The sequence below is a fragment of the Hyla sarda genome, chromosome 1 (genome assembly GCF_029499605.1).
Source record: "Hyla sarda isolate aHylSar1 chromosome 1, aHylSar1.hap1, whole genome shotgun sequence".
In the NCBI taxonomy this organism is placed as follows: Eukaryota; Metazoa; Chordata; class Amphibia; order Anura; family Hylidae; genus Hyla; species Hyla sarda.
Genome location: NC_079189.1, coordinates 378,024,420 through 378,037,635, shown reverse-complemented (window position 1 = coordinate 378,037,635; position 13,216 = coordinate 378,024,420). Strand labels below are relative to the sequence as shown.

The 13,216-nt window shown below is 45.2% G+C and overlaps 1 protein-coding gene across 1 annotated transcript in view; it reads left to right on the top strand.

Moving 5' to 3' along the window:
• Window positions 1-13,216, top strand: part of UBQLN1 (ubiquilin 1) — a 49,112-nt gene that overhangs the window by 23,146 nt on the left and 12,750 nt on the right. Inside the window, exons 2-6 of the mRNA XM_056523969.1 lie at window positions 3,194-3,345; window positions 3,428-3,546; window positions 5,394-5,656; window positions 6,160-6,318; window positions 12,766-12,997. Coding sequence (XP_056379944.1) covers window positions 3,194-3,345; window positions 3,428-3,546; window positions 5,394-5,656; window positions 6,160-6,318; window positions 12,766-12,997 — 925 coding nt within the window. The remainder of the gene's footprint in view (window positions 1-3,193; window positions 3,346-3,427; window positions 3,547-5,393; window positions 5,657-6,159; window positions 6,319-12,765; window positions 12,998-13,216) is intronic.

Sequence of the window (13,216 nt, the reverse complement as noted above, 5' to 3'; positions counted from 1 at the left end):
GAGGTAAGTACCGGGGCCGGTCCCCAGCACTCCCCCGTCCTCCGCCGCGTCCTCCAGTCTTCCTCCCGTCCTCTCCGGACTTCAAGGGGCCGGGCAGGGCGGGAGGAAGTAACCGCCCCCCCTGCGATTGGTCGGTTAACTAACCGAAGAATCGCAGGGGATCGGAGGATCGGAGCCTCCAGCATGGTCCTGGCTGTCTGTGACAGCCGGGATCATGCGAAATTACCAGGCGGTCGGGTCCCAGAGACCCGATCAGCCCGGTATCGCGACAGATCGCAAGGGCGATTTCCCTTGCGATTTGCAGCAATCGCTGACATGGGGGGCCTACATGGCCCCCCTCGGCGTTTGCCCTGGGTGCCTGCTGAAGCAATTCAGCAGGCATCCGGTTCTGATCTCTGCCCGGCGCGCGGCAGAGACCGGAAAACGCCAGGGCGTATGGATACGCCCTGGGTCCTTAAGGGGTTAAAAGTCTTTTACGCCGGAAAATATGGTAATAAATGTGATTTAACCCCTTCCCTAATGAAAGTTTGAATCCCCCCCCCTCCATTTAAAAAAAGAATGTGAATATAAACATATGTGATATCGCCACGTGCGTAAATTTCCGAAACTATAAAGATATAGCATTAATTAAACCGTGCGGTCAATGGCGTACACATAAAAAAAATTCCAAAATAGCATATTTTGGGTCACTTTTTATACCATAAAAAAATGAATAAAAAGCGATCAAAAAGTCCGATCAAAGCAAAAATGGTACCGATAAAAACCTCAGATCATGGCGCAAAAAATTAGCCCTCATACCGGCCCGTATGCGGAAAAATAATAGAAGTTATAGGGGGTCAGAACAGGACATTTTTAAACGTTATAAATTTTCGTGCATGTAGTTGTTTTACTTCTGGAAAAAATAAAATCAAACCTATACAGTGGTCCCTCAACATACGATGGTAATTCGTTCCAAAAGAAGGATCGTTAGTTGAGGGATCCGTGCAATGTAAAGTATAGGACAGTGGTCTCCAACCTACGGACCTCCAGATGTTGCAAAACTACAACTCCCAGCATGCCCGGACAACCAACGCCTGTCCAGGCATGCTGGGAGTTCTAGTTTTGCAACATCCGGCGGTCCGCAGGTTGAAGACCACTGGTATTGGAGGTTATACAGTACTCACCTGTCCCCGCCGCTTACCGCTGCCCTGGATGTCGCCCTCCATTGCTGTCGCCATGTCCCTGGACCGTCTCTGTCCCTGGACAGTCTCTTCATCGCAGTCATCGCGTTGCTGCGCACGCCACTCCTATTGGATGACGGGACGGCGTGCGCGATGACGTGATGATGACGATGGAGAGCGCCAGCGATGCAGGGGATCCCGAAGAGGATGGTCCGAAGCGCCGGCACAGGTGAGTGACACCCACCGGACCACACGGGGCACCTTAAACAGCTATCCAGTGGCAGCTGAAGCAGTCTGCGCTGCCGGATAGCCGTTTATGCGATGGCCCCAACATAAAAAAGCATCATATGTTGATGCTGCCTCTGAGAGGCCATCGCATGTTGAAATTATCGTATGTTGGGGCCATCGTAGGTCGGGGGGGTCACTATATAAGTAGGGTATCATTTTAATTGTATGGACCTATAGAATAAAGATAAGGTGTCATTTTTACCGGAAAATGTACTACATAGAAACGGAAGCCCCCAAAAGTTACAAAACTGTGTTTTTTTTTTTTTTTTTCTTCAATTTTGTCTCTCAATGATTTTTTCCTCTGTTTTGCTGTAGATTTACGGGTAAAATGACTGATGTCATTACAAAGTAGAATTGGTGGTGCAACAAATAAGCCATCATATGGATTTTTAGGTGGAAAATTGAAAGGGTCATGATTTTTAAAAGGTGAGGAGGAAAAAACGAAAACGCTGAGTCCTAAAGGAACTTCATAATTTAAATGTTTGTTTTGTTTCAGCAACATGTGACTGCACAGCCATGGCTGGCCACAGCATTGATGTTGTGTGCATACTGATGTCAGCTACTGGCTGCACAGTCACTTGTCCCTGTAAACAAGATGCAGCTGAAAGGAGTGTTGCACATTCAGATTGGTTTGCTGCAGGTTTCCACACAGAAATTCACATAGCAAACTGTAGTATATTTCATTAATCTAGATATGAAATCACTAAATTTCCTGCCTGATGTTGACCTGGTTAGTTTTTCACATCTGAAGCATGTAAATTTGTAGCGGGTTTCCATAGTTAAATAAACGGGAAACTTGAAATCTTCACTAAATCTACAACATTCCCATGAAAAGTTGCACCAAAATCCATTCAGAGTTGAATGCGGACTTTTCTGCAGAATTAGTCTATTGTGAATCTACCCTTATTAGGCTGGGTTCACACTACGTTTTTCAACTATGGTTGCCGCATACGTTTTCTATCAAAAAACGTATGGGGAAAAAAACGGATGGAACAGTATGGGAAAAAGTAAACCGTATGCGTTTTTAAACAGTATACTGTTTTTAAAAGTGCATACTGTTCCGTCCGTTTTTATAGAAAAAAAACACATATGTTTTTGAAAATTTTGCCCATTTTTAATGGGAGGGGTCTTGGGTGGGGACTTTAGGATTCAAATGCGCATGTGCAAAGTAAAAACATATACGTTTTTCCCATATGGAACCGTATACATGTGCGTTTCCCATTGACGTACATGTTAAAAAAAAAAAAAAAAAAAGGTATGCGGTTGCAGTACAGTTTTTAAACCGGAGACAAAATCGTGGTCGACCACGGTTTTGACTCCAGTTTAAAAACCGTACTGCAACCGCATACGTTTTTTTTTTAACATGGACGTCAATGGGAAACGCACATGTATACGGTTCCATATGGGAAAAACTTATATGTTTTTATTTTGCACATGCGCATTTGAATCCTAAGGTCCCCACCCAAGACCCCTCCCATTAAAAATGGACAAAATTTTCAAAAACTTATGGTTTTTTTTTCTATAAAAACGGACGGAACAGTATACTGTTTAAAAACGCATATGGTTTACTTTTTCCCATACTGTTCCATCCATTTTTTTCCCATACGGTTTTTGATGGAAAACGTATGCGGGAACCGTAGTTGAAAAACGTAGTGTGAACCCAGCCTTACTCTATGGTTTTCAGTCTTCAGATGTAAACAAACTTATCATTATTTACAGCTGCATGTGTTTTGTTTTTTTTAAAGTTCAAGGAGGATATATCAAAACGGTTCAAGTCCAACACAGACCAGCTTGTGCTTATATTCGCTGGAAAGATTTTAAAAGACCAGGACACACTCGGTCAGCATGGCATACATGACGGGCTCACTGTGCATCTGGTCATAAAGACACAAAACAGGTATGCACATTTACTAGAATATTGTCTTCTCCCACACTGATTTATTTGTTGCATCTTAAGTTCTTGTTTTTTTTTTCTGTAGATCCCAAACAGCAGCTGCCACTTCTCAGCCAAATAGCCCGAGCAGTCCATCATCCACCTCTACAACATCTAGCAGTACACCAACCACCACATCTGCCACAACTACCCCTTTTGGCTTAGGTAAGTCTGCTCTACTGTTAATATTTACAGATGATTCACAATCCCTGGCAAAAGTTATGGAATCCCCACCATTAGGGCCCATCCACAGTGCTGAATTTCTGCTGGCAACATTTTTTCAATGGGATTCTGCTGCACAGTTCATGCTGAAGAATCTATGTCATGGAAAATCCTGCATCGGAAATTCAAGATTTAGTGCCTAATCAAAAGAAAATTTTTATTTTATTTTTTTATGTCTTTCCCCTAGACTGCATTGCCATCTATGGAGATGGTTTGCTACATCGTGGTCCTGCCACCAATGATTTCAGCAGTGCCCGTTCTAGACAAAATTTTCTGCCTGGAATATCTCTGCGTGGAGATTTACCCATAGAGGATGGTCACTTGGGTTTAGTACTTTTGTAGTAGCAAATAAACAAATCACAGATATGACACAAAACGAGGTTTGTTTGATATTTAAAGCGTACCCGTCAGATCCAACAAAAAAAACTTTTTTATATACGGTATATATATCACTTAGTACCTAATCCTGACCATGTACATCTAATTTTTGTGTCTAGCACCTTTATTTATTTTTTTATTTCACTTTTAATTTAGCTCACTAGTCTGAATTCCTCTCAAAAGGAGGGGGCGTGGCCTCACTGTGCAGGTCTCCGCCCCCTCCCTCTTTATGCTGTCTGCTCACATCTCCCCTAGCATTAGCAAAACTACAACTCCCATCTTGTCCTCCCTGGCAGTAGCGGGACACAAGCTGACAGTGGGAGGATTTTTCCTCCAGGTATGAGCCCTGCGCTCACAGCTGTCAATCAAGGAAGTGTGTCCATGACATAGGTAATGATGCAAGGACACAGGACTAGTATGTATCCAAGCAGGCAGGGGGGGGGCAGTTGTTTGATTGACTTTTTCAGTATGAAATACTGAACATTTTCTAATGAAAGCAATTGCAAAACCTGTTGATTATACATGCTTTACAACATATCAAAAGGTTTTGTATCTGACAGTGCCCATTTAAACATTCTGGCACTAGCATTGTCTCAATGAATTGGGGAGCGCTAAAGCACCTTGCACCTACAAAGTTAACTTCTTTCACCACTTGAATGTAGAATATTGTAAGTAAGTTAGTCCATACCTCAAAGAATTTCACTGTAAAAGCCTAAAAAGTATAAACACAGTAGGAATTGGGATTTTGTTTTGAAAACTCCATAATATTTTCCGCAACAGTGAATGATTGATTTTTTTTTTTTTTTACTCTGCTTCATCTGGAAAACGTCATTACCTAGAATAACTTACTTTTATTTGTCTGAGGTTCATGAAGTCAGATTAAGCTATTTAAGGGGTTGTCTGGGAAGCAGGAAAAGGGTCCTACCTCTTCAATCCTTGGTAGTCTCTATAGTATACTGTTCAGAGACCAGAGGGGGCGAGTGCTTGTCTCAGTCATGGTCTGTAGGCATGGTTTAGCCCACACACACTGTTACCAATGTTGCGGGACAAGCACCTGCCCCCTCTTGTCTCAGAACAGTATACTTCCAAGATGGCCAGGGAGTGGACGTGGAGCGCAGAAGAGGTAGAACCTTCTTTTGATTTCCAGACAATCTCTTTTAAGCATTGTTTGGTGTCACATCTGGGATTTTTGTTTCCTATGAGGTGATAAATCTGGGGGACCATCCCATAAGTTTAGGGACTTCATCACTTTGCCACACCTTGTAGGGGTGATTTGTACAGATTACTGTCTGAATACCAGTCTTAAAAATGTCTATATATGAGCAAAAGTAGATTATTTATGGCAGCCATTCCTGTGCTACCACATGGTGATATTGACTTTTTGACTCTTCCCTTTTTGTCTTTATTTTCAGGAGGACTCGGGGGCTTGCCTGGACTTAGCAGTTTAGGAATGAATGCATCAAACTTCTCTGAGCTGCAGAGTCAAATGCAGAGGCAGCTTATGTCCAATCCTGAGATGATGGTTCAGATCATGGAAAATCCCTTTGTTCAGAGCATGTTATCTAACCCTGACTTGATGAGACAGTTGATTATGGCCAACCCACAAATGCAGCAACTAATCCAGAGAAATCCTGAGATCAGTCACATGCTTAATAATCCAGACATCATGCGACAAGTATGTAGTATTAGACTCTTTCGTATATTCTCTTTTGTCCTACACCATTCCTACTTTTGTTATGGAGTCTGTCAGCATCCCTACTGGATAATGATTGGGCCACTCCAAAGGCACTGTAGATCGAATGTACTTGGCGGAAAAAATTTAGGGGGAATACACCATTGTGAAATACACAGCTATATGCCATATGGTTGCTTCTGTTACCTATTCACTCCTATTTGTATTGAAAAGCTTAGAAAGCAGTTAATTTGAATACCCTTTACAATATAGATGCTAAATAGAGACGCAAATGGTGTATTCATCATTGTAAAATATAGTGTCAGTAGAACAAAGATTTTTAGCCAGGAATGCATATACTTTAGCTTCTGCTTTGAAACTTAAGAGACAGTGGTGTAGTGTGTTTTTATTTTTTTTATATTTTTTTTGTTTCAGTAGGACAATTCTATTTTATGTGCTGCTTGGTGAGTGCAATAAATTATCAGTCTTATCACTTCAATTTCTAGACATTAGAACTGGCAAGAAATCCGGCAATGATGCAAGAGATGATGAGGAACCAAGACAGAGCCTTGAGCAACCTTGAGAGCATTCCTGGAGGCTATAATGCCTTGCGCAGAATGTATACTGACATCCAGGAGCCAATGCTTAATGCTGCTCAAGAACAGGTACTTACAGTCGTTGGCTTTGTTTGTGGGTAACTGAGAAGAGGCACAGTGTTACTCCTGACCACCAAGTTGTGCAAAGAACTGCAGCATTCCCATTCACTTTAATGGGGCTACACTTCAACTCTATGAACAGCGAGTGGCTGGGGCATGCCTGTGCAGGAAAAAAACAGTGAAGGGGACACAGCTTTTAAGGGGTACTCTGGTGGAAAAGTTTATTTTTAATTTTTAATCATCTGGTGCCAGAAAGTTAAACAGATTTGTAAATTACTTCCATAAAAAAATCTTAATCCTTCCAGTACTTATTAGCTGCTGAATACTACAGAGGAAATTCTTTTCTTTTTGGAACACAGTGCTCTCTGCTGACATCATGACCACAGTGCTCTCTGCTGACATATCTGTCCATTTTAAGAACTGTCCAGAGTAGGAGAAAATCCGCATAGCAAACATGCTGCTCTGGACAGTTCCTAAAATGGACAGAGAGGTCAGCAGAGAGCACTGTGGTCATGATGTCAACAGAGAGCACTGTGTTCCAAAAAAGAAAATAATTTCCTATGTACTATTCAGCAGCTAATAAGTACTAGAAGGATTAAAATGTTTTAATAGAAGTAATTTACAAATCAGTTTAACTTTCTGGCACCAGTTGATTGAAAAAAAAAAAAAAGTGTTCCACCGGAGTACCCCTTTAAATCACGGTTGTGGCCCCTTTTATTCTCTTACCACTGATCATAAAATCATGTTGTATTCTTGCACTGTAAGATAGGACTAATCCTAACTTTAGAGTTGGAAGCGCATGGTTTTGAGTATAAGACACTGTAATAAAGTATTTTATGTTTGAGTCTTGTTTACCCCAAGAGTATTTGCTGTAGAACTGCTAGTGTGTAAGGAGGGAGACATATAGACATAAAGATGGCTGAACAGTTAACAATCTGTACGAACAATTTTCATGTCTGTCAAACGGTGTTGTAGGTGAGGTGCACGGGCCAATCTCTGGTTCAGCAACAGAACAAACTCTTTTTGTGCTTTTTGCTTTCATGTGTATTCTTTAATTGTCCAATAAATGTACATATATAATAAAGCAAAGGCATACGGTATGTGTTTTCAATGGGATAAATAACTATTCTAATTTGTCACTTTTCTGATATCCATATTGAATGCAATATAACGCTTTTTTGGTTGCTCTTCATTGGGGGGACACCTATACTGATGGGTCTATGCTCTTGCCACTAGGAGCCGCTGACACTAGGGAAAATAGTAGGCTCCTCCCTGGCAGGATATACCCGCCCACTGGAAGTGAGGTAATCAGTTTTAGCTAGTGTCAGTAAGAGACAAGACACAGGTCTGGAGCTCTCTTTTTTTAATTTTTTAATTTTATTTTCTAGTAAGGGCTGTTTAGTTTTGTTTCTCTTTTTTCAGGGTGGGGTTCAGGAGGTGCTACAAAGGGGTACAGAACATAAGAGTATGGGCAGGCAACCCTTTCTCGCCAACTGCTTGTGCCTGGAAGTTGTACCCTGGTATGATGCAGCGTGGCCATATGCTGGTTGAAGACGTCTGCATGAGTATAAGAAGATGGCATCCGCAGGGGAGTATTTTTCCCTGGCCCTGCTTCCTTCCTCTTTACAAAAAGGGACTTTGTCCTTTATTAGAAGCGTTATGTGTGGGCTCTCTTTCATGGGGGGCTTTGTTTTCTGCATACTGGGTCCTCAGGAGGATAGCCGCTGACCCTTCTGCAGTAGCTCCCTTCGCAGGAGTTATCTTCCGGCTCACCTCTGAACAGCCTTGCTGTTCCTTTGTTTTCAGCCGGCAGGATTCATCGGGTTATGGCACATGGCTCAGCTCTTCTTCTCCCCCTGAGCCAGCGTGCATACTGGAGGCCAGGCAGCACATCCTCTTAAGATTCAGGGGGTTATGGCAGCAAGTAGCTCCGCCTTTCTTCTCTCCCCCCTAAGCAACTCGTGACCCGGGAGGTCAAGGCAGCTCCTCCTCCTGGTTCACACGCCCCACCGATCTTTCCCCACGACCGTGATAACTCGCACCTCCAGCGGTGATAGCTCCGCCCCTTCACCATTGCGGGGGTCGTCAGCGCTTTGGAGCCTGAGCGGCTCCGTTGGCCTTCCTGGCTTCAGCCCGGCAGGAGCTCGTCTGGCTCGCTCTTGTTCCCTGGTCGCAGAGCTGTGCGGCTGCAGAGCGCGCTGCTCTGTGCCTTCGACGCTCCTAGGGCTGCCAGTGTGCATTTCCTTAGTGTCCCTGCATGAGGGACTTGGTGCGGCGTCCTTCCCTTTCTAACTTAGCAGATCAGATGGACAGCATCAGCCCAGGGCACCTAGCTCCCCATGCTTCCCTCCTGCCATGTGTTAAAAAAAAATCTCTGCTGCTGGTCACTCTATTTGGTGGCATTTGGCTCCCTCTTGTGGCATATCATTACAATTGTGTCCTTCTTTCCCATTTTTACTTGTGAGCTCACCTTTGTGTCATCCATTAACTATTACAGCCTTGGCTTGTAATATCTGTTCTTTTCAGCTTAATATATGCCAGGGGCTGTTTTATTGTTTCTGTCACCCTGTATGGGATCTGATATGGCAGATAACATTGAGTCAATTGAGGTATGCCTCTGGCATAACTAATTTCGGCAGGGTTCTCGCTCTGTCAGGGAGCGTTTGTGTCTCGTTGTGGTGGGTCATTGCCAGGGATTTCACGATCCCTTGGATGCTACCGAGGTTACAGTCAGTGACTGTCCTATACACTGAGCGCCATGACCTGTCCATTATGTCCGCCAGTCACCCATCAGGGTTTCTTAGCATGTGCATACAATTTTCCCTCTTCCACAGGCTGCTGCATATGCGGGTAGTCCCCCGGATCCCCACGTCCAGTGTGTGGGGTCCCTGCATGGGCATGGATTGGACTTGATATCATTATTCCAGACAGTAGTCTCCTCTGTCTCTCATTTCACAGCTGCCGCATCCGCGGCTGGTTTGCGGTACCCCACTACTAGTGCGAGGATTCCACCAGGTTGATCCGTTGTCTACTATAGGACCCATACCAGTAAGCCAGACAGTGGTCTACATGGTTTTCTCCACCACCTCTCACTTATCCAAGAAGCTGATGTATCTGCAGCTGGCGTTCCGTTACCTCACTGCTACTGCACGGTGTCCGGAGGGGTAACCTGGCATGTTATCATGGACCCTCTACAAAACGAAGGGGATACAATCCACAGCTCTTCAGCCTCCCCCAATCTCCCAGGGTGATGGGGTTTCTATCCATGACGTCTAGACCTTCCCACCCTTCCACATGGGTCAATGGAGCACAGTTATTGCCTATCTGACTTGGGCCCCTATCAACAGCGCCTGGAAGGGCACTCATCCTGTCAGACCGTTGCCTGTATGGTCTCCGCTGCCATTTGTCTCCCCTCTCAGGGCTGCCGTGTGCTTAGCTGTCTCCCCCCCCCCCCCCCCGTACCTCACCGTTGGTGTGAGGAATCTGTAAAGGGTCTGTGCAGGTACGAGGGACTGATGCCAGTAAGCCAGAAGTTGTCTCTATGGTTTCCTATTCCACTGGGTCGCCCATCAGATCGGCCGCACTCCTGTGCCCCACTTTCTGTGGGACGGTTCAAAGTAGTGACCCTGCATGTTCAGGAATACTCTCCAGTCAGCCAGATGAAAATTCAGGTATCCCACTGCCAAGGTGCAGTTATGAACAAGTCACTCCTTTGTGCTGCTTGGGCCCTATACAATGTGGTAAAGGCTGGTTCCCTACTTTACCAGGTCCCTCTCTACATGCCTGCTGCTCTCACAGCCTAAGGCTGGTAATCCACCTTCGCTATGTGGTTCTGAATGCGGGACCCGATGTGGTCATTCTCCCTATGCCAGATAACCAGACTCTGTCCGCATAGTTTTCTAATCCACCAGGTCTCATCCCCCATTCCTGCCATTTTGCGACTGCAGTCTGGTGACTCACTTCCATGTGATGTTCCACTTAGTGTGCCTCTGTGGGTTCATTGGACCAGTCAGTCAGACTGTCTGCATGTTTCCCGCACCACATACATCCTTTTTCCCTTGCATCTTCAGACCTGATGTGTAATACCATTAGGAGATTTGGGGGGGGGGGGGGGGGGGTTGGGCGTCTCCTGCAGGTTCCATGGCCTTTTACAGCAACAGCAGCACTCTCTGTTCGACGTTGGTCTTCTAGGGGCATGGTTGTGACCTACCGTTGGGTGCTGACCTGTCTTTTGTACTGACTGTTTTTTGGAGATCTGCATTTTCTTTCGTGCCTGCAGTCTTGGTACCCCACTACTCGTGAGGTAACCATGTCTGTGTCCCTACATCTGCTAAGGTCCCACTGCACGTGTAGAGCTCCCCTTCCCTTCTGTCAGTGGGGTGTGCTTTGGGCCTTCCTGTGATCTTGTTTTCCACAGGTCTGCGGTGGTATGGGGCCTGATGGGACGACAGTCAGTTCACTTTTATCTGTCTCTACTTGTGCTTACTGCCCACTATTGCAACCTGTCTCTCTCCCTGTTTATTGGTTATCTACTGCTGCTAGGACAGCCTTGGCCCTCTCCTCTGTTGGTGGAGTTTATGCAATCATGTATGGCTCGACGACAGCTGGTCTAGCAACAGTCTGTTGTTTGGGCCCTACCTTTGCTCTCCTCCTCCCTCAGCACAGTTATTCATCCTTCCCTTTGACAGTGTCAGTTGCGCTGCACTGATACCTCAGTCTTCTGGAATAACCTTCCTGTGCCCAGAAACTGGGAGTCCCAGCTGGGTTCCTTTTTGTTCCCCCTCCGTTTCCGTCCTGACGGGATGTTGCTTCAAAGTGCTCTGGTCCGCTCTTACCACTGGGGTCCATGGCCAGTTAGTCTCCTTGTCTTGGACACTATTCTAGTATGCTTTGGCGTCCCTTCTTTTCTTGGTCAGCCCTCCTGGTTCTTTGGGCCTTAGTGATGATGAGTTCTCGGACATATGTAGCAATCCTGCCCAGACTTCTCCGCGATCCCATTTGTGGGGCGGTTTTTCTGTATCACACTTCTTCTTTTCTCAACTCTGAAGTTTGTCACCCGGAGTGTTTCGTGGACATTGGGTTTACTTACCCTTCGGGTGTAAGTCTTCCGGGAGACTCAGGAACTGCCACTTCCCAGGTCGGCTACTCCGTTGTTCCGGATCTTGGCAGTTTATTCTCTCGCATACATCTTGCAGGGGATTCTGGACACTCCAGTTCCCATGCCTGTTGCTCTGTTTTTCCAGGATGCCCCTTTTCAGGGAGTTCCACTCCCTTTTTGACCATTTATTACCTTTCGTTGCCTCCTTCGGGGGACATTATGGTCATCCGGTTGCACCAGTCAAGCTAATTTTGCCTTCCATGTGCTCGCTGCGGGCTCCAGGGACAGGGATTTTTGGTCTGCAGATGTTCAGTTCAATAATCTTATGCATCGGGCCTCTCTAAAGCCGGTTTCCGTATCTTTATTTTTTTTTCCAGTGGTTTTTCTGGTCGCCACCTTCTGTGCTCTCCTTCTGCTCAGGCGTATGCTGCTCCCCCTGGTTTTTTCATCCATGTTCTCTTGAATCGGTTGACTCTGGATAGAGTTCTCTTGTGGTGGCCCTTTTTTTCTTTTTTTTTTTTTTTTTTGTTTTGCAACCGGGCTAGACCTCTGTCTGGTTCTGTGTTCCTTGGAGTTAATTACTACCTCCTTCCGGGATGCTTCCGGACCATCTGGCTTCTTAGTTGTCCTTTTCTTGTCTCTATATGGACCGTAGGCTTCGAGTCTCTGCAAAGGATGGTCCCTTCCTTTTGGCGTCCTAGTCCTTCTCCATGGACAGGGGTTCTTTTCCGAGAACTCAGTTTGTGGGCCTCGGTTGTTTCCGCCCTGGATCTCTGCCGCAGGCCTTATGAATGAGTGGGTTCAGTCTCTGGACTGTTTGCCTTTCTCTGGTGGTTGTTTTTTTCCCACCCTAGGGAACTGCTTTGGTACATCCCATCAGTATAGGTTTCCCACAGTGAAGAGTGATCGAGAAAAGGAGATTTTTTTGTACTCACCGTAAAATCTTTCTCGTAGCCTACATTGGGGGACACCGCATCCACCCATTTTTGTTTTTTGTCCTGATAATCTCTTCCGCTTATTGGGGTTTTTATCGGGATTGCTTGCTAGGGTCCTTCGGACATGTTTCTTTGTTGGCTTCTCCTACTGCTTTGTGATTAAACTGATCACCTCACTTTCAGTGGGCGGGTATATCCTGCTAGGGAGGAGCCGATTTTTTTTTTTTTTTTTTTTTTTTTTCCCTTAGTGTCAGCGCCTCCTAGTGGCAAGAGCATATGTCCATCAGTATAGGTGTCCCCCAATGAAGGCTACGAGAGATATTTTACGGTGAATTAAAAAAAAAATCTCCCTTTTTGTGGCAACGCACAAATAGGATAAATTGTTTAACTACATGTGAATTTTTTTTTTCCCCTTTTCTTCAGTTTGGAGGTAACCCATTTGCATCATTGATGAGCAATGCTTCCGCCAATGCAGGAAATCAACCATCACGAACAGAAAACAGAGATCCTTTGCCTAATCCTTGGGCACCGCAGTCTGGCTCTGCTGGGTCTCCATCAACAGGCAGCAGTGCAGCTACCTCAACTGGAAACAGCACAGGGGGCAGCACCACTTCAACAAGTTCTAGCTTGCCAAACCTGTCATCTGGACTAGGAGGTACCATATTACCTTATCTAACATATGTAGTTGAATAGGCACCAAACAATGCTAAAGACATATAGGACAGTATTGGTGCAGGGGGCTTTATATAAGCATTACAATAGTATAGTCATCATGTGAAAAATTGGCTAGCAGAACAGATATGGGCTGTGCCAATTACCGTATTTATCGGCGTATAATACACGTTTTTTAGGCAAAAATGTTTAGCCTAAAGTC